The 24,607-nt window shown below is 41.9% G+C and overlaps 1 protein-coding gene across 1 annotated transcript in view; it reads right to left on the bottom strand.

Moving 5' to 3' along the window:
• The window catches only part of recql4 (RecQ helicase-like 4), a 35,494-nt gene extending 12,341 nt beyond the window's left edge, over positions 1-23,153 (bottom strand). The window contains exons 1-19 of the mRNA XM_061742374.1: positions 22,884-23,153; positions 22,672-22,705; positions 21,637-21,812; positions 21,342-21,488; positions 21,093-21,247; positions 18,508-19,558; positions 18,342-18,427; positions 18,165-18,264; positions 17,169-17,343; positions 16,294-16,404; positions 15,125-15,292; positions 14,174-14,266; positions 13,946-14,082; positions 13,776-13,859; positions 12,294-12,482; positions 10,447-10,629; positions 10,137-10,338; positions 7,174-7,367; positions 6,865-6,948 (exon numbers count right to left, since the gene is read on the bottom strand). Of these exons, the coding sequence (XP_061598358.1) occupies positions 6,865-6,948; positions 7,174-7,367; positions 10,137-10,338; positions 10,447-10,629; positions 12,294-12,482; positions 13,776-13,859; positions 13,946-14,082; positions 14,174-14,266; positions 15,125-15,292; positions 16,294-16,404; positions 17,169-17,343; positions 18,165-18,264; positions 18,342-18,427; positions 18,508-19,558; positions 21,093-21,247; positions 21,342-21,488; positions 21,637-21,812; positions 22,672-22,705; positions 22,884-22,967 (3,453 nt within the window). The 5' untranslated portion in view covers positions 22,968-23,153. The remainder of the gene's footprint in view (positions 1-6,864; positions 6,949-7,173; positions 7,368-10,136; positions 10,339-10,446; positions 10,630-12,293; positions 12,483-13,775; positions 13,860-13,945; positions 14,083-14,173; positions 14,267-15,124; positions 15,293-16,293; positions 16,405-17,168; positions 17,344-18,164; positions 18,265-18,341; positions 18,428-18,507; positions 19,559-21,092; positions 21,248-21,341; positions 21,489-21,636; positions 21,813-22,671; positions 22,706-22,883) is intronic.
• Between the last annotated feature and the right edge of the window lie 1,454 nt (positions 23,154-24,607).

Here is a 24,607-nt window from a genome sequence, read left to right as displayed (position 1 = left end):
AATACGGAGTTAGCAGGAATACATTTTTAGAGTATCAACAACTTAAGGCAATAATAAATAAAACATACAAAATTAGCCAATTAGATTTACAACTTCCCGCTAAGATAATAGATTTATTGAATCTAAGCACTTTAAAGTTGTTATCAAAACTCTACAGGTTAGTGTCTAAACTGGACGATTCAGTCTCTCTCCCGATCTCCAAATGGGAGGCGGATCTCTCTCTGAATACTGACCAGTTTTCTTGGTCACAAATATGCTTAAATACTTTTACTATGACTAAAAACCCAAACCTACAACGTATACAGTACAAAGTTCTTCATAGAATACATTATACTGGACAAAGGATGTTCCAGATGGGCTTTGTCACCTCTAGTATCTGTTCACAGTGCACAGAGAACACCCCAGATAATTATATGCATGCTTTATGGTTCTGTACACCGGTACAGAGGTTCTGGAAGGAGATTTGTGAGGATTTATCCACATGGATCAACCACAGAATCCCAGTGTGCCCCACGGTATGTATATTAGGTCACCTGGGAGACACTCAAAGGGGTGGCTGGGGAGGGCTCGGGCGGGGGGGCTGTGGCTTGGGCGTCTCCGGGCCTCCCGGGGGGGGCTGGGCCGTGGACGTGGGGGTCCCACCCGGAGGGCCCGACCCTGCCTGGGTGGGGGGTGGCTGTCTGCGCTGGGGGGGCATTGCTGCCTTGGTCCTCCGTCGCTGGGCGGGGGCCAAGTGCCCCTGCGGATGTGGGGACTCCGTGACCCTTGGGGTGTCCGCCGGGGTGGCCTCGGGGGGGGGTGGGGCCGGGTCCGGGGAGCGGGCCTCCCCTGATCGGGGGGTGCACGGGCGGGCGCGACGGCGGGGTGGCACCATTCCCAGGTATCTATGTCTTATGTTGTCAGTATGAATGGGAGGATGTTGGACCGTTTCCCCCTCCATCTGGGGGCTCCGGCGGCGCCGGGGGCGCCCGTGGAGGTACGGTGGGGCCTTGGCCCGGCCCGGAGGGCCGCCCCCCGTCTACTGGATGGCCGGTGGGGGGACGCGGGTGTCTTATCAGGGCCGGCTTTGCTGGTCCTGCTTCCTGGCTTCGGCCTCCGCTCCCCCTCTTTCCCCCCCCCTACACGATTCATACGTACATAGGCGAAGGGCGGGGGGTCCGGGTCGTGGGGGGCACCGTCCCGCGTGGCCCGGCACTCCCCGCCTCACGGTTTTAACAGCAAAATAGACACTGCACATTCAACACTTAATAAATACATTTGACAAGGACACGTAGTTCGGGAGGGGGGGGGGGTCGGTGTCAATCGATACTTGGCCCTCCCCCCTCCCTGTTTTTATGGCATTAATCACACGCACTCAACACCAGGGGCGGGAGGGGGTCCCACATCACCCGCGTTCCCTCACCGGCCTGGGACGGGTGGGTCGGGTTACCCGGGCCTGGCGGGGCCCGCCGTGCAGCCTGGGGTGCCTTCTGGCGGTGCTGGACCCCCCCGGGGAGGGGGAAACGGTGCGTGATTGTATGTCTGTGTCGGTGAGAATGCGGTATGGAAGGGTCCTGCCATGGAGGATCTGAGCCTCCATTGGCAGGACATCAAAACTTAATAATTTATGAATATTATATTATACAAAGATGGTTATTATTATTATTATTATTATTATTAGTATTATTATTATTATTAGTAGTATTATTATTATGTATAGTATATTATATTATTATTAGTATAGGTATCGGATAGGTGAATGGATGAATGAATGGGATGCCTGGGTCTGGGGCCCTCCGTTGTCGGGCCTGCGCGGGTGTCGCCTTGTTGGGGGGTTCCCTCTCTCCGGGCCCGTCTCCGGTCCCCCCCGCTGCCTCTGCGGCGGGGCGCCCCTCTGGTCTTGGAGGGCCACTTTCGTGGGGGACGGGTGCGCCTGCCCGCGTTGGCGGCCGGGGCGGCTCTGTCTCTCCGGGCAGGCTGGCCCCCTGCCGGGTGGGGGTCGTTGGCCTGAAGGATGAGGGCCTCCTGGCCGCGTGTCCGGCCCGGACCGGGTGGCCGGGGATTGTCTGGGTCGCGGTCCGCCGCCGCGGGATCCCTGGCTGCTTCTTCCCGCGCCGTGGGGGCCCCGCCCGCGGGCCCCTTCGGCCGCCGCCGGGGGGGGGGCCTCGCAGGCGGTGGGTTGCCTCCCTCCTACTTCTCCCCTCTGTGGGGTTGCCGGTGGCCTGGGTTCCGGGCTCTTCCGTGTCGGCCTCTGGTCTCGCGGGTGGCGGGGTTGCTCCCCCCCTCCCCCACTATAGATACACTTCAGGTGGAGCTTTGTTTGGTTTACACACACACACACACACACACACACACACACACACACACACACACACACACACACACACACACACACACACACACACACACACACACACACACACACACACACACACACACACACACACACACACACACACACACACACACACACACACACACACACACACACAGGCTTGTTCACCTGCATGCCGGCTCTCTAGTTTTTGGGTTTAGGTAGCGGTAGCGATAGCTTAGCTCAGACTGCGATCAGATCTCAAGATTTAGGTCGATTGCTGTTATTGTTTTGGTTGGCTCCGTGCCGGTTTCGTGCTTTGTTTGTGGGTTTTTTTTTTTTGCAGATTTCCAGTGCTTGACGTGTGTTTCCGTGTGTTCCTGCTTCCTGGATTGGCAGTGGATGTCGTCACCCCCCCCCCCCCCCCCTCCAAAAAAAAAAAAAAAAAAAAAAAAAAAAAAAAAAAAAAACACAACACTGGGTTTGTATGTGTATATTTATGTATGTGTACGCATGTGTGCGTATATATATGTATATATATTAAATATAGTAATAATGCACATATATACACTTTTGGTTTCTACCGTCATGGTATCAATCAATAATATGTGTGCAGACAAGGTAAAGAAAAAAAAAAAAAAAAAAAGAAAAACGGGCGTCGAGAGGCGGCGGGGGCGGCGGGACCGGTGGGAGCGGCGCGTCAATTTAAAAGTTGAAAAATCTGAACTTTATGCAAATGAGCAGCAGCGACGCCGAGGCGTCGTCCAATCACACACCGGGATTCCCGAAGCGAGAACTCTCAATGCAGATTGTACTTTCATGTAGACACAAACGTACACTGATTCACATGCGTACAGGAGCAGAGCTGTGCACTTACAAACTTATTTTATCAGGAATTAATATATTTCATTCAGCAAAATTACATTTTTGCTGGTTTGACTGCCGTTTTACCTGAACTGATCACGTGAAACAGTAACTGATGGTTGAGGAGCTGGATGGTCAACGATTTTATTTGCTACATTTGCCGCTTTTGCACTAGGACTTACTTGGCCCGACTCGGCTCGGCGCGGCTTTACACGGCTCCACACGTGTGTTTTAGCACTGCCAGGGGAGAAGTGGGGGGGGTGGGGTGAAGCTGCTGTGACGTACTCGATTGCGCAGCACCTTTGTTCATGTCGGCGCTGATGAGAAATCAGCTGGAGCCGGGAGCGGCTGAGAGTAAAACAGCCCGTCTACATCGCTTTTTTAATTTTTTCTCGACAGCCACCAGGTTTATGAACATCTGCTCCTCAGAGTTGGATCATGAAACAGACGTTTTGCGCTTTATAATAAAATCACCTCGCGCTGACTCCCGCTTCCTGATTCAAACGTTTGACGGCCCGACCCCCCAACCAATCAGAGGCGTGGAGGGTGGTGACCTCAGAAATAGTCCCTGCTCAGCCCGCAAAGAACCTGGCTGAAATGGTTACAGAAAAAAGTATCGACTTGGAGCGGCTCTACCCGTCTCAGCCCTAGTGCGAAAGCTGAGCTGAGCCGAGCTGAAGTACTAATGCAAAAGCGCCAATTGATCCAACGAAAAATAATTAAAACCTGTGCTTATTAATCACAAAACACAGTTTAAACATCATGACCAAATCCGCTCCAACCCGGTGTGTCAGTATCAGCGCAGACAGACTGCAGCTTCGCCTGAATTATGGTTCTGCGTTAAATCGACGGCGTAGCCTTCGGCGTAGGGACGCGGTGCGGTGTGCGTCGCCGCGAACCCTACACCGTCGGTTCTGCGTTGGTGTGACGCGGAACCATAAATCAGCCACCGGGAGCAAGTGCTCGCTGGGTTGATGTTGATCCAGGACCAAACTTGTTAAGGAGCATCAAACTCACTCTTATCTACGCGGAAATAACGCTAAAATATAAAGAAGGCGTCCCAAAGTGTGATCTATGGTGAAATATGAAAATTAAGATGTGTACGCTATATGTGTAGGCTGTTCCCACTGTTCCCTTCAGTTCTGCAGCGCAGCTTGAAACCCCGCCCACCCCCGCCCCGCTGCAGGCACTGACGCTTTGTGTGTGAATGCACCAAGCGGCGAGATGCTGGCGTCGAGACGCCCGTGACTCTTTCAGTGTGAACGAGGGGTAAAGCCGAGGACACACCAACCCGACGTCACCCGCTGTTGGCCGACTGCTGTGTCGCATCGCGTCGCCTGTGTCGGGCTCAAAAAGAAGCACTTGAACACACCGCAAAGACGACACCCAACGGCCAACTGGAACTAGAACGTATGTTCTGCGCATGCGTGATAGGTAATTCCCCTCCATACCAGCAGGCAGCGGTAGTCTGTATTCACTCAAAAACAAGGGAAAACCGGAAGCTCGGGGAAGCCGTAAACAAAACAAATAGGCTTCATATTCACACCACATTTCCACACCACTCTCGCTACCACAATGCGTAAGAATAAAGAATCGGCACTGGCGTTGTCAGCCCTCGGCCTTCAGCTTGTGGAAGAAGAAAAGAGGAGGCGGAGGCGAAAAATAAGAAGAAACCGTACTACATGGGTGAAATCATGGATACAACAGCGACAGGCTCAAGGGGTTTCTCTTCTCGTGCACTGATTCGCTACCTGAACAGCCAATCACAGAGTGAGCCGTTTGGCCGACGGCCGATGCCGAATCGGCTGAAAAGCTGCCGATGGGCGGCCGACCTGTGGCGAAGTGCGGGCGACCCGGGGAAACTAGGCCGACAGACGAGCACCGACGCTCATCAACGGCCCGACGGCCGACAGTCGGCTTGGTGTGTCAGGGCCTTAAGCACAGACACCTAGACTCTCCGAGATCGTTCAACCCTTCCAGGTGGATACCAAGACCGTCCCAAGCCAACCTGAACAACATGTCTTCTCTAGCATGTCCTGAGTCCGTCTCAGGCCTCCTCTCAGTTGGATATGCCTAAAAGACTACTCCAGGAAGACGTCTAGGATGCATCTTAATTAGATGTGTGTTTCACCTTACCTGGGGCCCCGTTTACACGTAGCAAAAACGGTGGTGTTTTCATGCGTTTTGGCCGTTCGTTTACACCAAAACGAAGCTCAAAGTCACCAAAAACGATCGTTTCTGAAAACTCCGGCCAAAGTGCAGATTTGCAAAAACTCAGTTTTCACGTTTGCTTGTAAACGGAGAGAAACGGACATTTAGGCTTCAGAACGTCACATTTTGCCACAGAAACGTCACCAGCGTCATGTGTGCTACCTGTGCTTACAATTTGTTTTGCCACCGTCAATATTTTCTTGTATTTTACCTGTTTTATATTCTAAAGTCACACTTAAAAGTAACTCCACTTCTTTGTCACTCCAAACGAAAGACTCTCGTTCATCTTGGAAGTAACTGGAAGTTACTCGTGTCATTTGTTGATGTTTTTTTCCAGGATTCTGATTGGCTAACATGACTTTATGCTTCTCGTTACACTGCCCCCTGTAGGTTTGGCTGCTCATAGCACCTTAACAGTGTATTTATGCGGGTTCGTGTAAATGATGGTATTTTTCAAAACGTAGATGGGGAAATATCCGTTTTTTGTAAATACCCGGCTATGTGTAAACGTGGCCTGGGTCTTCATTATGTGGTGGAGCAGCAACTGTACTTGGGAGTTCCTCCCAAAAAACTAAACTTTCCATTTCCTGTCTATGAGGGAGATTCCAGCCATTTTGCAGACAAAACTGTTTTTGGCTGTTTGTATCCAGCATCTTATTCCAACCACAGACTGAGAGCCTTAGCTTTTTCTTCAGTACCATCTTCACCAAAACAGACCGATACAGAGTCCACATTACTGCAGACGCTGCACCGATCTCCCCGTCAACCTCCCGCTCCATTCTTCGTTCACCCATGAACAAGATCACAGGATACTTTAGCTGCTCCACTTGGGCCAGCATCTCACTCCCAACCTGAACAGGGGATTCCTCCCTTTTCCAACTGAGAACCACGATCTCAGATTTCAAGGAGCTGATTCTCTTTCACAAACTGCAGAAAGAGCCACAGATCGTGGCTCAATAGCGTCAAGAGGACGACATCATCTACAAAAAGCAGAATATGGAATCTTGAGACCACCTAACTAAATCTCCTCCGCCCCTTGGCCACACCTAGAAATTATGTCCATAAATGTTATGAACAGACGACTTAGCAACACCAATGCAGACCAAACATTTGCTCCGACTGTAATAAACTGAACATCCCATAACAACAGAACCAGCTCCCCTGCTCCAACAGTAACACCAACTAAGTACCCTGAGGGACACCAAGGGTCAAATGTCTTCTCCAAAATCGACAAAGTCCATGTAAGCTGCTTGGACAACCCCCCAAGCCTGTCCAGGAGCTAGTAATGGCATAGTCACAAACTACATATTAAAAAAAAATGTGTGCCTAAATATGTGAAGGATATTATTATGAACACTATTAAAGTGTTGAAATATTATCCTCTCAATCATGTGTTCAAAGCTTTATTTAGTATCAACTCCACTAAAATAAAGTCACTGCAGGAAAAACACACATATAAACACATAAACTTCTCATTATTGGCAGGAAAGTCTCACCTGAGGGTCAAGGAAGAGGTGGCAGTGAGCCGGATCTCCATCTCTCCCTGCCCTCCCAATTTCTTGAACGTAGTTCTCAAAGCTCTGGAAAAAAATGTGCGTCATGGTAAATTTTAATTGGAAGTCTATTTATTGAGATTAAGATGGAACATCACATTAAACGCCTCTATTAAATATATTGATGGCCTGTGGTGATTTTCCTGTGTTAACCGCCTTACAATCTTCCTCCATTCAAATCAAAATATCTAATCGTGGTTTTAAATTTAATATAAAAATAAGGTAGTTAAGATAAATGAGTCCACTTCCTACCTTTGGCATGTTGTAGTGGATGATACCGCGAACATCAGATTTATCCAGACCCATGCCGAACGCCACGGTGGCCACCACGATCCTCAGCTCTCCACACATGAAGTTGTTCTGGACGCGTCGGCGCTCCGACCCCGACAGGCCAGCGTGGTACGACTCGGCCTGCCACTTCAGCGGCTTACGAATCTTCTTCCGTGCTGAATATAAAAGGGAAAAGATGTTAGAAAAAGGTTAAGTTAAAGAGAGTAAAGTAACTGTTTTTTGTTTTAAAGAAAAATAAAAAGAGACTTTGGAAAAGTCTGGATATCCAACACAAGCAAAGCCAAAATATCCACAGATTTAAATTTCTATATAAACACATGGTCTGGTCAAATTATAAAGAGAGTGGGTGGTAACACGATGTTAAATCAACTTCGGTCTTGAAATGTTTGTGTAATTGTTGTTCCTCATTTAGTAAGTATGTATTATCCATTACCTTCTGGTACTGTTGTTACCATATTGGTATTATTGTCCTTACCATTGCTGGTATTTATTATAAATATAAGTCAACGGTGTATTATAAATATAAGTTAACGGTTAACTGTCACCCGTGGTGACAGTATAGATTGTTCCTGGATTTGCACGCACTATGGTTGTGAAATGCATCTGCATTTCACAACCATAGTGCGTGTAAATTTAGGTGAGGTGAACTGTAAAATAATTTCTATTATAATTTGATATAGGTCTTTTGTTCATTGTTTTGGTTTAAATGTTGAGACAGGAGGAAGCCTTAAAAAAATCTGTTAAGTTGTTAATGAGTTGAGGAAATATTAGAGATACATTTGCATTTAGAGCCAAAATTATTCCTATTGGGTATTTACCCAGCTAATTGTAACATAAGAAAGAAACACCAACTATTTTCAGATATAGGCTTGCTGTTGGCCAAGAGAGTCATTGCATTAGCTTGGAAAGAGGTGGATAGACCAAGAATTCATGGATTTCAGTCACGTGACATTTTTTGTTGTCAGCGCCATCTTGAGGACCGACCGAGGACCTTTCCGTCGCGCAGCCAATATGACGTCTCACCTAATAACTCACTTAACTCCCGAAGAACAGCAACGGTATCTACAGAAAATTGACACTTTAGGTTTCGATCCGTATCTAATATTTAATCAATTACTGACTCCACTCCAATCTGCCAAAAACCTTCCAGATTTGTCGTTTGCGGACATATATATCTACCTGGTCCACAATCCTTCTCCATACACCGGCAAAGCTCTCAAAGCTTTTAAAGTACCAAAGCTTACCGCTACTTCACATCATGATGGGTTAAAGATGCCAAACTTCATCATGTGGACTCGGAGGCCAAAAAAATGTTGGTGGTAACAGGAAAGGTAAGTGACAGTCTGGTGATGAATAGCATAAGCATTGAATTGCCTGCACAGGTTACGTTTATGTAATGAAAAGTAAGAAGGCAGTTCACTTTTTCAGTAACGTTACTACTCTAGAAAGTAAAAGCATATCATCATGTCACCATAAAACTTTATTAAAACATAAAATATAAAATATGATTTATTATATTATTAATGCAAATGTTCATCTTGCGCTCCCGATCTCCTGCGCGGTGCGTCCCGTGACGTCTCCATCACCAAGCGGCTCTCCCAAATCCAACTCAGCCTGGATCATTTCTCGTGTCCTCTGCTTTTTCCCCACATCTCAGTAATGATCTGACATGCTGACATGTTTGCTGCATTTAACACCACGAACACGCCGCTCATTCCACGCTGTTCGCTGTTTGATTGCGTCACCACACGCAGTTATTAATTGTTTTGTTTTCCCCCCCACTTACAGGACCTTTTCTCTCCCTCCCGTCCGATGTTCTGGGACCTATATAAAAATAGGATATTATTTATTTCTGCCACTTTATTGTGGTTTTTGTGGTGAAATGAGGAGGAATCATAGAGATAACTTCTCATTTCAACTAACTGGATCAGCCGTTCCTCATCGTGACTGTTTCCTACAGCGCTTTCAACCGGCTTTCAACACGAGTGAAAGGAAGAAAATAAAAGAACATTTAAACATCACAATATCCCACGGCCCACTTAAAGCACTGATAAAAGGTCAATCCCGTTTTTTTAGACTTATTATTGTCGCATCCCACGGCACAACAGATAGGCGGCATGCTGAAAGTCGGTCCTCAAGATGGCGCTGCGAGTACTGTGTGACGTCACATGAAATCGATGAATAGGTAAGTGCCCTTAGAAAAGATCACGTTTACAATCAGGGGTAAGCAGTCTTTCTTTCATCTGGGGCCCATTTAAAAACTTTCTTTCCAATAAAGACTTGTCTGGTTTGGTGGAAACACATGGGGATGATCCATAAGTAGCCCTCTGTAGCTTCAAAAAGGTTTACAGTCTTGTGTTGAGTGATTGTTGTCAATTTTATGTGCAGTGCAAACTTGTATGAGAAATGTATGATTGGTTTTGTTTCTACTCTCCCCATTTCCCTTTCCTTTTTTTTTTTTTTTTTTATTTGATTTTATTAACTATTCTATTGTTATATATTTCACTTACTCCAGCAATGTATAATTATTTCATTACGTATTGAATTCCTGTCTTTCGTTAGGTATTCATATTTATTATTTGTATTATTTGTTGTTTTGTTGTCACGATTTGGTTGTGAATTGAGGGCATGGGTTCTGCACAGTTTGGGGCACATGTTTTGAGTCCCATGGGTTATACAGTGTGTATGTACTTTTATGTTTTGAAATAAATAAATATATTGTTGGAAAAAAAAAATTTGTTAATGAGAAACAGGGGTGGGATTAAATACGTTTTCTTCTTCCCACTCCCTTTCGAGTGTTAACGAATTAATTTGTATTTTGAACCTGCACCTGATAAAAGGTATTTGTTTAATTTTCTGTTGCACGCAGGTCACTTATGTTATGTTGTATTGCTCGAAATAAATATGAATTGAAAAACACTAACCCAACTCCTTCTTTTTCTGTGCCACAGGGTTGCTCTGCATCTGACTGCTGGCCCCTGCTTGCTTGTTTTCTTTCAGCAGCACTCCCTGCAGGCAGGTCCTCAGCAGCGCCGCCACGCGGCCAGTCTGTTCCCGTCTGGTGCAGTAGATGATGATGGAGTCCAGACAACCAAAACGATCACCTTTCAACAGGGAAACTAAAGCCTTGGAATATACACATGTGAGACAGACGTAGGGGAAAATAAAAGAATTGCATCATCATTATTATCGCAAGACAAGACACATGACCAACCTGCATGAAACTGGTGATACCTGATCCTTTTCTTTGTCCGTGGACACAGACAGATTGAGGTTTGGAGGCACGGCTGCAGATCTCACTGCAATCCCGTCCTCATCAGTGATGTCCAGATGCTGAGCGATGTCCATGGCCGTGGACAGAGTGGCTGTAGCTGTGAGTCCCAGCAGGCACTGCACCCCCAGACGCTCCCGCAGAACCTACGGACAAGTTTCAATTTGTGGTTGCTGATGTTACTATAGCTACATTTCAAAATTTCTCTCGAATTAGTGTGTGGTTTGGGCTGCCGGAAAAAAAGAGATTTTCATATGATTTTACACCAAAAACAACAATGAACAATAATGTATAACATTTCTGTTAACCCTGTAAACTGCATTTTAACTCAGTCTTTGGAAGACCTTTGGCAGCAGATGTTTGCACACAAAAAAACAGTTCTTGTCAATTAACCTTATTTTTAAAATACAGGACTGTCTCAGAAAATTAGAATATTGTGATAAAGTTCTTTATTTTCTGTAATGCAATTAAAAAAAAACAAATGTCATACATTCTGGATTCATTACAAATCAACTAAAATATTGCAAGCCTTTTATTATTTTAATATTGCTGATTATGGTTTACAGTTTAAGATTAAGATTCACAGAATATTCTATTTTTTGAGATAGGATATTTGAGTTTTCTTAAGCTGTAAGCCATGATCAGCAATATTAAAATAATAAAAGGCTTGCAATATTTCAGTTGATTTGTAATGAATCCAGAATGTATGACATTATTGCATTACAGAAAATAAAGGACTTTATCACAATATTCTAATTTTTCTGAGACAGTCCTGTATATAAATATTGGGTGAGATACATCAGAATGTTTACTGCAGTTCTCTTCACTCTGTAAATTCAATACAACTGCCAAACTCATATATCTTCTTTAATTATACTATATAGCCCCAAAGGGGAAAAAAAAAGTCAAACTTATATTTTGGACAATCTTTAATCTGTTCAGATTTCTCCAAAATATTCTATTGGTGATGGTCGACTCTCACTGGGGTTACGGTCTGTACCATGTGGCGGCCAATATACGTTTGGTCTGTGAAACCTTCTTCAAAATCTGAATCCGGCTCTGTTAATTTGGAATATGCCATCTACTGAATGAAAAATCAGTTTATCCAGTTTTTGTCGTAACGCGACCCTCACAGACTTGCACAGTAGGGATTAGGCATGACGGGTTCTTTGTACCTTGCCATCCCTTTAAAGCAGGGTAGAGATGGGGCTTGTGAGACCACATGATTATTTTGTTCCTCTCCAAAGTCCAGTCTTTATGTTCCCTGACAACCTTTTTTCCCCCAATTAATTTGAGTTTCTCAAGGCCACATACTTCCAATAGCTTGGGTTTTGGGCATGGAAATGTTCTTGTTTTCACCACCAAACACTGTTATGACTTCCGTTCATTTTATTTAATTTGCTAGGTATTTATTTCTCTGCTCATGAGCATCCGTGGCTTTGTGTTTTCCTCAAAGATGATGATGGCTCATTGAAATCCCAACAGGTTTTAACATGTTGAACCCAATTTTAGTTTAGCAATCTCCTCGGTTGTTTCAATTACTGACAACAGACAATAACCTGAAACAGAGCAACATCTGCTCCACAGAAAGAAGAGGAACTACTGACTGCAGCTGCACTTGATGCCAATTGAAACATATTAATCAATTAAGCTCGTTGCCTCCGATCTTTTTGCTCCGTTAAATTCAGGAGGTCATCATTTTGCCCAGGCCTTATGATTTTAATGTCCATGCACTGTTCCCTAATTCAGGAATGGACAAGTTGAAGACAGCTGGGTGTCAGTCCAGGCGTCCATCCCCTCATCCACCCACCTTACAGAGCCTCAGGTAGCAGGGTCTGAAGTTGTGTGACCACTCTGACACGCAGTGAGCTTCGTCAATACAAGCGAAGGCGACCGGCGGCAGCTCCTGGGCCGAGGGCAGACACCCCGCGCTGGAGCCGCCTCCACCCACCAGAGCCTCCGGAGAGAGGAGCAGCACACACGCCAGGCCAGCCTTCACCTGGAAATAAAAACAGCAGGAGGAGAACACACAGCATATTACTAAATCACATCAGTAAAGTTTATTACTCTTTTTGGTTTTAAAATCTTACAGCAGGACTGATATTCAGAGCTCAGAGCTATCCTGTCCAAAGATGATCATCCCCTGTTCAGCTTTTTTGCGAGAAGTGGCAGAAGTAGAAGCTTCTTTTGCCCAGATGCTCCACAGAGAGACTTAGGAAGTCCTTTGTTCCTGCAGCAACCAGACTTTTTAATTTGGACTGCTGATGTCATGTCTTGCTGCTATACTAAGCCACTCTTTAGGCTGTCATAACTTTAACTTGCTGCTATACTTGTCCTGCATATTGCACTTTTAAATGGATTTGTATTCTTTTATGCATTTTTTTTTATTTCCCTTTTTTGGGGGGTCATTTTTTGGTTATTTTGCTGTTGTATTGATCCACTGCTGTCCCTAGGTGGAGATATTGTTAATGTGTATTGTTGATTGTCTTATGTTGTATTGTTGTGGCCATGGTGGCAATGAAGTTTCCCCTTTGGGGATTATTAAAGTTGAATCCAATCCAATCCAATATTATTTATGCTCATTTGATACTGAATCTGCAACAAATGATTAAGTCATCTGCCCAAACTAATGCTTTCATTTTCTCACATCATGAATCACTTTTTGGAACTTGTTGATGAACCAATACAACTAATAGATCACATAGTAAAGGCTGGATTATGGTTCTGCAACAAATCGACGCCGAGCCTACGCTGCAGGTTGCGCCGCGTCGCACACCCCACACCCCACGCCACGCCGTGCCTGACGGGCACCTCCCACAAATTGTAACTACACGTCAAGAGGTCGCAGACCAACGCAGACCGAGAGGGCTGTGATTGGTTTGCTTGGTAGCAACACATTTCCTGTTTCCGGTTCGTGAAGCGGTCGTGAACTTTCAGCGCTCTTTTCTTCGTGTGTGTGTGATTTATTTTGTTTTGTTTTTTTGCACAATAGTTATCCTTATCTCTTTGATTCACTGTGACCAGAAAAGTCGGATAAACCATTCAGGAAAAGATTGCACCCCCCTAGCGCTCGCGGGGGGTTTTGCACCACGGAGAAATGGAGTGACAGAGAAGTCCGGAGGATTCACAACGGCATCACGGCAACGGCGTAGGCTCTGCATTGGTGTAAAGCAGAACCATAATCCAGCCTTAACACATAACTGCTACTGACAAACATAAAAGGGCTGCTTTAAGTGTGAATCTGCCATGTCATCAATAAAACCTCAGCGACCTCCATGTCTGGGTGCGTTACCTTTTCGATTGCAGCTTCTCTCTGTTTCATTGTCATGTTGGAGTGAATACAAGCCGCCTTCAGTTTAGCTGGCACACCAGAAAGCTGTGTGCACAAATCACACAGACTCAATTAATTTCATTCACAAATGTATTAGCTTTTCATGCATGTACCAGAAGCTGAGGGTTTACCTGGTCGTCCATCAGAGAAACGAGAGGGGAAATGACCAAAGTGATGGATTTTGATCGCTGAGCGTACAGATAAGCTGGGAGCTGATAACACAATGATTTACCCATTCCAGTCGACAGCACGACGAGGGTAGAGAGACCTAAAAATAAAGAGATTAAATTGGAAATGCTCTGTAAATACATTATGTTCAGATGTTTGCAGGTACATATGTTTTACACAAATGTGTGCACCTGACAGGATCCTCATGATGGCCTCCTCCTGCCCCGGTCTGAACGACTGATAGCCGAGGTCTTTTAGAGCAGCATGGACTTCATCAGGGGCGTCTGAACATACGGGAAGATGCACAACAGAGTAAATTGCAAGGGAAATGTAAGGGCCAGTCCCAATCTCCCCCCCTAATCCTACTTTTCAGCACTACCCCTAAATTTTGCGCGTTCCCGTGAGGGTAGTGGTGTCCCAATTTCTCTTTGCATCTAGGGGTAGTGGACATAACGAGGGCTAGTGAGTATCAATCTAGCCCTTCAGAGCGAGGGATTTCAGATGCTGACATTGCGACGGAGGGGCAGAAAAATTTCCCAGAATGCTTTATCATTTGCAGACTGAATCAAACAAAAAAACATGGCGGACATTTCAAATTTCTAGTGAATAAAATCAATATTTTGAGTTAGTTTCTGTATTAAAATGCGTTTTGATTACATTTCTTGCGAGAAATATCTATTTTACTTTCATAATATTCATGAATATGAATGTACATAATCATCATAATCATAATAATACGTTTTTTCAGATTTCGCCAGAATAAAGGCTGATTTATGGTTCCGCGTTACACCAACGCAAAAGCTCTGCGCTTTTACGCCTGAAAAATATTAAAACTTAATAAAGTGGCATATTAACAGCGCTACAGCTGAAATTAAAACAGCTTCTAGCTCTCGGCTTCCTGATATGGTGTGACGTATGTGCAAACGTAACTACGCAGTCGCTTACGTACCTGAACGTAAACCACGCAGTGACGTAGCAAGTGGTGTCCCAATCCCTAGGGAAGATTACAAGGGCCCTAACCCTGTGGCTTCATTTTTAGGGCTAGTGGTAGAAAGTAGGGGGGGGATTGGGATTGGCCCTAAATCTACTTTTATTTAGAAGATTTACCACTTAAATACTTGACAAAGGTTGACAGTGTTTACCCTGGACCTTCCCAGTATCTGTGAGAGGATAAAGAGGCTCCATGGGCGGTGGAGCAGCAGGACGCTCGTAGTCGGGACGAATCACGTTCAGCAACGTCTCATCGTCTTTGTTGCTGTCCGCTCCCTTCTCCAGCTGGTGCTGTTCCTCTTTAACACTGGGATATGCCACTGAAACATACACAAATTAAGTCAAGCAGAAAGAAAAAAATCTCATTTACATGCAACTTTGACAATTTCATGGATAGTAAGTCATTAAAAGGGATGTTGAAAGAGGTGCTAAAAAGTCCAATGATAGTATTTTACCCTACACCCCTGCTTCCACAGTTCCCCCTTCCTTCACACTCCGTCTTAAACCCCTCCAACTAGACGAGCAAGGATCACTTTGTACGTATTAATTAAGAAACTGGAACATCATCCTCTTTGATTGATCCTTTCATCCCAAGCATCCTAGCCCTTGGAGGGATTTACAGTAGCTGCATCGTCTCTACTTAACCTCCTTTGGTCCCGCTGGATCTAGTCTCCCATTGAAAGCTACATTGTCTAAACCCTGAAAAGTGGAGGGAAAGAAATAGATTTCTCTAAGCCCCATTTTTACTACAGCACATGAAAATATGAAAGTGAAGTATTTATGAACCATCTTCACACCTACAGTCTACCAAATACAAGTAAATGTAAATGTACTTTATTTATATAGCCCTTTACAGCCACCTCTAAGTGAGCCAAAGTGCTTTACAGAATAAAACATACAGAAATACAACGTACAATCATAAGACAGACTAAAAAATAAGTAGAATAAAAGAAAAAGAGTAAAAAGTGTCACCACACTACTGGGTATTAAAAGCCATTCTAAATAAATAGGTTTTAAGCCTTGATTTAAAAAGGCCCAGGTCAGAGATAGTGCATACAAGTAGTTATAATATTATAGGAAAAAATTACAAAAGTAATACAAACCCATTGGGTGATCTAGACATAAATTTCATTTGTTTTTTTTTCCTATGCAGTGAAAACAAGAAGAAAAAAAGTCCAGAACATTCCAGAATATCGATGAAATACTATCATCTATAGAGAATACATACATATGCATACCATAACCACATGTTATATATAATAAACAATGTTGTCATGAACAAACTTGTTGATGAAGCAGGTTGGGAGTTAAACGAGTGTACCTAGTGACTGAGGTTGCAGCGTTCCCGTTGCCCGGGCAACCTCCTCCAAGGTGGGAAGTTCAAATGGTTCCTCTTCAGCAAACTTGTCGTCGGGACCGGGAGGTGGAGGAGCTGCAGGGATCAGGGGAGGGGAAGTAAGATCACATGACCTACACCCATCTATTTTTGCTCCTACGACAGCTGCAGTAAAACTATTTAATACCATATACGTACAAAAGGAATCTGATTTTTAATTTTGCTTTCATGTTTTCAGACAATTTAGCTGAAAAAGCAACTGACCTGCCCAATCTGTGAATTAAACAGCTTTTTGGTCCCCACATCTCTAGAGCATTGTCTAAATCAGAGGTCGGCAACCCACGGCTCTAGAGCCGCATGCGGCTCTTTAGCGCCGCTCTAGTGGCTCCTGGAGCTTTTTCAAAAATGTTTGACCTTTTTTATCCTTTTTTTCCTTCTTTTTTTTTTCTTTTTTCTCTTTTCTTCTTCTTTTTCATTTCCTTTTTAATCTTGACATTTCGACTATTTCCTTATTTTTTGACTTTTTTCTCAACATTTCAACTTTTTTCTCATCATTTCGACTTTTTTCTCGAAATTTTGACTTTTTTCTCAACATTTCAACTTTTTTCTCGAAGTGCATAATGAAAAAAATAATCTTCCCCCAGTTATAACTAATATACAGTGTAGATACATGCAGCATGTGTTGCCTTCATTCTAAGGCTTATACAAGACTTTTCATTTTTTGAGGCTCCAGACATATTTGTATTTTGTGTTTTTGGTCTAATATGGCTCTTTCAACATTTTGGGTTGCCGACCCCTGGTCTAAATGTGTTCAGGAGAATACCGTTTAAGATAGAGCAGAAAACCTTGTGCTGTTCTACCTGGTCCCTTGCAGTCGATGGCCCAGTGTCCGGTCCCTCCACATTTGTAGCAGCTGTCACCTTGACGACTGAGCCCCCCCCTGAAGCCACCCCGCCCCCCCCAACCCCCCCGACCGCGGCCGTAACCTCCACCGCCAAACCGCTCTCCTTTCAGCTGGAACTTATGCATGTGCATCTAGAAGACACAGACAGACGCACGTGAAATCTGAGTCGCACAACAACAACAAATAAAACACATTCACATTCACATTTGTACTGCTCTGCATCTAATTTTATCATAAATTCAATTTTCACTTCCTTTTTTTTTTACCAGAATGTTGACAACAGTTTTGAATTATTACCTTTTTTTTAATTGTTTATTGATCATTTTATGATCTGTATTATTCTAAATGATCAATAAACAATAACATTTTCTAAGATATTAAAAGAAATAAAGCTGCAAATGAGTGTATTTTATAACTATACAGGACTGTATCAGAAAATTAGAATATTGTGATAAAGTTCTTTATTTTCTGTAATGCAATTAAAAAAAACGAAAATGTCATACATTCTGGATTCATTACAAATCACCTGAAATATTGCAAGCCTTTTATTATTTTAATATTGCTGATTATGGCTTACAGTTTAAGATTAAGATTCCCAGAATATTCTAATTTTTTGAGATAGGATATTTGAGTTTTCTTAAGCTGTAAGCCATGATCAGCAATATTAAAATAATAAAAAGCTTGCAATATTTCAGTTGATTTGTAATGAATCCAGAATGTATGACATTTTTGTAATTGCATTACAGAAAATCACAATATTCTAATTTTCCTGTATCTCTTAAATCCTCTCGTGACTTACATCCATAGTAGCTTTAAGACGATCCAGCTTTACCATTTTCATTTTGGTTTTGACTGAACAATAATTTCTAAGAAATAGCAATGAAACACGCCAGTGTTTGTGACTAATTGTGCGTTCAGATGATGGCAAACTCCATCGGTTCAGAAAACGTACCTGTTTGCGTAGCGCCATCCCTCTCAGGGCATAACCTTTGACATGGGATTTCTTCTTCAGATTTATCTTCACAAAGTTCCCCTCTGCATTTTTTGCTGAACTGTTAAAAGAATAAAACAGTTAAACAGGCTGCAGTTCTTCAAATGGCGCTCTGCTGCTCAGGTACACAGTTCTTACCTGGATTTGACAGACTGTGTGGGATATCTTCTTTTACTTCTGAATTCTATTTCATCTATTTCTCCCAACAAGTTCTCCGTTGGAGCCTTAAAACACATGTCGGTAACTTCAAAAATCTGCACACGATGCATTTTACACAGCATATATGAGACATGAGTTCACTTACCTTTTTTGGTACTTCTGGTTCTTTTGCATCTTCATCCTCTTCGTCTTCTCCCTTTTTCTTGCTTCTCTTTTTCTTTGCTCTCCCTGCAGTAGTTGAGTTTGTGTTTGCAATAGGGGTCTCCTCTTTCTTTTTACTATTCCTCCGTTTCTTTTTTACCATTCCTTCTTCAGTAGTGTTATCCTCCATGTCATCCCCCTCTCTCATCCTCTTCCTCGCCCTCTTCTTTACAGTTTTTGTTTTGGGGCTACTCTGATTGTCATCATCTGCTCTAACGACCAATTCTGGTGCTCTTTCCACCTCCCCATCCATCTTCTTCTTCTTCTTCTTCTTCTCTTTTCCTTCCCCTCCTCCTTTGGCTTTTCCCAGGGACTGTTGAGCAGATTGCGATTCATTTTCTCCAACTAATTTATCCCTTATGACAACTGACAATTTTCCATCTCTTTCAAAAGATTCTTTTTCTTCTACATCTTCTTTTCCTGCCGTTTGCACTCCCGTTCCCGGCTCTCTTTCTTTTTCTATTCTTTTATCCATTTTTATGTCATGGTTACCTGCTCCAGGTTTTTCTTCAGCTTCCAATTCTCCAAACACCTGACACCTCTGAAGCCACTTCTTGTCGACTAAAGTCAACCTTCTGGCAGGAGATGGCCGTCCTACCGATCCCTCTTTGAGTAACGGCGGACCGCCTTTAAATCCAGCTGAAATCCCAGAGTCAATACTCCTATCTGGATGTTCTAATGAGACCAAATTCTCTTTTTGGTCTCTTAAAGATCCTGTGTTTTCATTTAACTTCTCTTTGGCTCCAGAAACTTCATTCAATGTTCCAAAGGTAGATTTAGGAGATAGAGATGACAGCAGGGAAGAAGGTGTGGTTGAAGTTAACCTAGTTGGACTGAAATGAGAACTACTGTCTTGATCAATGCTTTTATAACCATTACTACTGAAAGAACTGACAGAATCTGGAGTTTCCGCCTGAAAGGGTTTAAACTGGTCTTCAGGCTCCTCTGGGGGAGCGGGTTTTGAAGTTAGTGACCTCTGGCATGCCTTCATTCTTCTACACACACAAAAAAAAACACAAAAATAAGGATCCAGAAGTTATTAAATAATCACTGTTTTAGGTATTAAATATACTTTGTTATAGAAATAAAAAAATTTAGTAAAAAAAACTAGTGGCAGCATTAATAAATGGCACATAATGCAAAAGGAATCTGGTCTACAGGTTAACTGACATGATGCTGACAATTATTTCAAATAAAAGGTGGCCAAATGAGAATACCAGCAATGATTATGGACATTGCAAAGTACTCAAAACTACTGAATTTAAATGGGCATGCAACACAACACATTGTTAAGATTTTTATATTTGGCACTTGGGATGTTGTGCTGTTTGAGAAGTTTCTGCTTGCTCTCCTGGCATCTCGTATGATGAGTAACTATGACAACAGGGGACTTGTTTACATGTGTAAGTAGGGCTGTTCGATTAATCGATTTTAAATCGTAATCGCGATTATGTAATTAGAATGATGTTAAAACGTGAAAATCGTAAAATCGATTTTACATTTTTTTTTTTTTTTTTTTTTTTTTTTTTTTTTTTTTTTTTTTTTTTTTTTTTTTTATAACCTTGTCTGCACACATATTAATGATTGATACCATATTAATGATTGATGGAAATACCTCTCAATACCTGCGACAAGTGCCCCATCGGAGAGGCTCTTTAGTGTAGGAGGGGGCGTTGTAACATGCCACCGGGCATCCCTCAAGCCAGATGCCGTAGACCGGCTCGTGTTCCTTGCAAAAAACTTGCAAATGTGAATAGCAAATGTAATGAGTGACATTACACACCTCTACCTCCTTCATGGGTTGCATTATTATTTAGCATGCAAAGACCCAGTTTAGTTAATTAGAAAATGTCTTGTTTTATTTAATTGGAAATCTAACTTACTGTATGTTTGCAAGTGCTGATTTGCTGATTTTTTTTTTTCCAGAGATAAAACTTTATATTTTATTATATTTTTTAAAACTTTTTTTCAACTTATTTTACAGAGTTTAATTAGATTTAATAAGAGCAAAGTTTGCACTTAAAGCCCAATGGGGCAAATGTTCAATAAAAAAACAGCATATTTGAAATCATTTCTTTGCCTTTTGTGAATTCACAAAATAATCGTAATCGAAAATCGGATTTTGAGAGAAAAAAATCGAGATTTTATTTTTGGGCAAAATCGAACAGCCCTATGTGTAAGCACTTGATTAACATTTAAAAACTCAAACAAATACAAAAAGAAAATCCCCCAAATGTCCAATAGGCTGTAGACGAGAGCAGCTGAAGTGCCGGAGCAAAACAGAGAGAGAGGAATTTAAACTATTTCTTTTCTAGATCATCATAGGAAATAAAAGATTGCAGGAAGGACAGGCAGTGATTACACGAGCCTTTAAACCTCTAATAACAAACTTTTTGTTCGGAGAAATCACTTTTCAATCTGTGTGAAGTTTATGTTATAGCAGTTACCAAAAAAATTAAAAATAAAATCAATTATATGATATTATATATCACTGACAAAGGCCTGTGAAAGAGTTTTCCTTTTCATTACCCTGGTGAGAAGAGGCCGGGTGCTTGGCCAGTGGTTGAAGTCTCTGCAGCTGCACCGGAATTTGGACTATTTTTTGATATAGTTTGTCCATCTTTTAAATAGTTCAGAGGTACCCGACCAGAGATGTGCGATTTCTTCAGTGAAGTAGGTCTTTCCTTCAAATAATAGATCAAATAAATTATCAGTAAATGTTGGTCAAGACCCTTACTTTATGACCGATCTTGGGTGTATTTACGAAGTGAGTCCTACCTTACTCAGCGTAGCCAGGTTATTTTTAAGCTTAAGCCCATAGTATTGGGAGGAAGCATTAAGATTCTCTCTTTCCTGGCAATTTAGTGTGGGAGAAGATATTGGCATTGCTTTGCGATTCAGATGAGTCCCCCAAAAATCTGACTCCTAAATAAACAAAAGAGTAAATGTAGAAAAAAAAAACAAAGAACAGATTGATGAATAACAGAGAAAGGAACAGCAACAGAGGATGATAAACATTTGAGGGCAGCAGCACAGAAGTTGTCATGTAAAGCATGCATGCACAGTAACAGACCTCCTTTGATTCAAGGACCTTCTGGGTTGATTTAAAATCAGCTGGGACTGTTGCAGGACCAGGATCACTTGTTGCAGGACCATGATCACTGGTTGCAGAACCAGGATCACTGGTTGCTGCTTCTCTGCTGCTTTTCCCTTTGGCTTGTTTCAACCTGCTGTACTCCTTATAGAGCTCTGGAAACAAGAGTCAAGGTCATTTTACTTTTACTCATTTTACTAAAACTGAGGCATACCCAGTACTGGAGTTGAGGGGGAAAGGCTTCCCCCCTGAAATAAAAACGGTCAAAATCATCCCCCCCTGTAAACCTGCCATCCCTCCTTTCCATCCCTTATGTCATTTCATCAATGAATGTGGTTTTACTGCTATTTCAACATTTAGAGTCATCACCAGAAAAATAACACCAGAAAAATAACTTATTTGACAATTTTCACCTGTTTCAAGTAAATTTTCATTTGAAAGAAGTAGAAAAATCTGCCAGTGGGACGAGATTTCTCTTCTTATTACAAGCAAAAAAATCTTGTTCCACTGGCAGATTTTTCTAATTATTTTAAGTGAAAATCTACTTGAAACAGGGGGAAATTGCTGTTTTTTTCCAGTGATGAGTCTTGTTTTAAGTGTAATGAGATTTTTTTTTACTAAAATGAGACATTTTAACTAGAAATAAGACAAATATTCTTAAGATTTTGAGTTTTTGCAGTGATCCATTTTACTTATCCTGTGAAGGACAGAGTCATATTGATAAGTTCAGAAAACTGTTTTTTATTGTTGTGTTTTGATGTATTTGATGTAAGCCCAGTGTATATTTAAAGCTTACAGAAGGCTGCATTTAACTGCTGCTATGTCATTCCTGCAGTATTTCTGCAGGGGTTTTGGTCACTGCTATTATTTGTAATATATTATATTATTTTTAATCAGCACAAATTATCTGTCCCCATATGATAAAATCCACCATCCCCCCTGATTTTATTTAACAACTCGAGTCCTGGGCATACCTGATACATGATCATAAATTAAAACATGTTCAGTACTCACGCCTAGTCTCCTCTGGAGCTTGATCAATGTCCTCCTGGAAATTATTTTTAGTTTTATTCAGCTTTTTTGAATTGAAAGTAGATTGACAGAAAACACCAACAGTATCTTTTTTTAGGTGTATAAACATACGTCAACACAAACGAACTCACAGCATCATTTTTGTTATATTTACGGCAATATTCGTGCCACGTGATAACATTTAAATCACCTACCTTGTTAGGTTTTGTCTTATGCTGTTTGACAAAGTCCTGCTCCCAATTTTTCAGTAAAAGTTTCACCTCGTTGTAGCGATCCATGTTACAGGATAATGGAAACACTTCTCATGACGTTATTTATCTTATTTTCTTATAGGCGCTGAGAAAACCATGGCGTTAGCAATAACATGTTATGTCTTAAGAAAGAAATTTATATTTCTAACGGGGAAAACAGATGTATTTTCATAGCACATTACTACTACGGAAGAGCGTTGTGATGTTTAGGATCTTCCCGCGACAGACGACAGCCCGGGTTGCCAGGTTTGTTGCCGTATCCTCCAAATTATATAAAGCCTAACTCTTGAAATACACGGCTGTATTTTGAGATATATGTAAAATTCAGTTTATTTAACATACGACTTTTTTAGATGGCATTGATAAAAATCAAATGTATAGGCAATAATAGTAAAATATTAAAATGTATACTGCATGACAGTAGACGGTTTGGAAACAAAAGTGGCACTTCCGGAGTGGGCGGAGCTTGAGTCTTAAAGGGACAGGACACTCGCAAGGACGTGGACTGCAAGAAAAATAAATGATAAGAATAGGATCGATATAATTGCTTTTTCCTCTTTTGTAGCTCGTAGACGTATTTTAGAGAAAATTAAATACGGTATTAGGGGTTGCTCTGATAAGTTTTCTCATATTTGGGAACCTATTCTTTCTCTTGTTAATTCTTTGGCATCCTTGGAAGATTAATTTCATTTGATTAAATTTAATTATAGGGAAGTATGATATTGCTAACCATTTCTATTTTATTTTTATTTAGGGTTCCTCTTATGTCTGTTTATTTTATTTTTTATTGTTTTCTATTTATTTCATGACATTTTATTTTATTATTATTTTTGTTGTTGATTCGTGTGTCCTGTATTTTATTTTATTACTTTATTTTTCCTATTATTGTCTTCAGTCAGAGTTTGATTGGTAATTGGTACTTACTTTGGGACTCGTTTATAATTATGTATTTTATAGTGTGTGTTTTGGGGGGTTTGTTATGTTAAGTTTTGTGTCTTTATTTATTTACTTTTGTGTGTGTGTGTGTGTGTGTGTGTGTGTGTGTGTGTGTGTGTGTGTGTGTGTGTGTGTGTGTGTGTGTGTGGTAAAATATAAAACGGGGTAATTTGTCGAATCCTTTTAAAAATGTTTATTGTGTAATATGCATTACATCGACTACCCAAACACGAGAAAAAAAAAAAAAAAGAATAGGATCGATTTAAATTAGATCAGCTACCGAATTCCAATTGACCATTTTTGTAATGAACAATTATTTTAAAAACATCTAATTATTAATTATATGCCATAATTATGGCTATGAAAAAAAATACCTGAAATAAAACAGGTCAAAATCAGAATTAGATCAAAAACCCTTTATTGTCAGTGATGGTTAAAAGGCATACAGCTCCAGTTCTTCCAGTCAATGAATGAGTCCAAAAATTTTAAAAAGTAATTACAACCTATTGCACGTGAGTTATAAAGGTAACACAAGGAATAAAAAGAAAACAAAACATATCTTTCCTGTGTACTTCAGTATCTTTGGTTAAATATCTTAGTTCAACATTTGTTTACATGTTAGTTCAACATTCATCTTTTCAAAGAGGGCAGCATGTCAACCAGAAGGTTTCCTGTGTCTGAGATGGTGACTAGGGATCCGCCTGGGTAGCAAGTGTTGGCAATCTCCATCC

This window comes from Cololabis saira, chromosome 15, assembly GCF_033807715.1.
Source record: "Cololabis saira isolate AMF1-May2022 chromosome 15, fColSai1.1, whole genome shotgun sequence".
NCBI classification, from domain to species: Eukaryota; Metazoa; Chordata; class Actinopteri; order Beloniformes; family Belonidae; genus Cololabis; species Cololabis saira.
The sequence above is the reverse complement of the archived record's forward strand: the minus strand, read 5'-3'. Positions and strand labels throughout refer to the sequence as shown.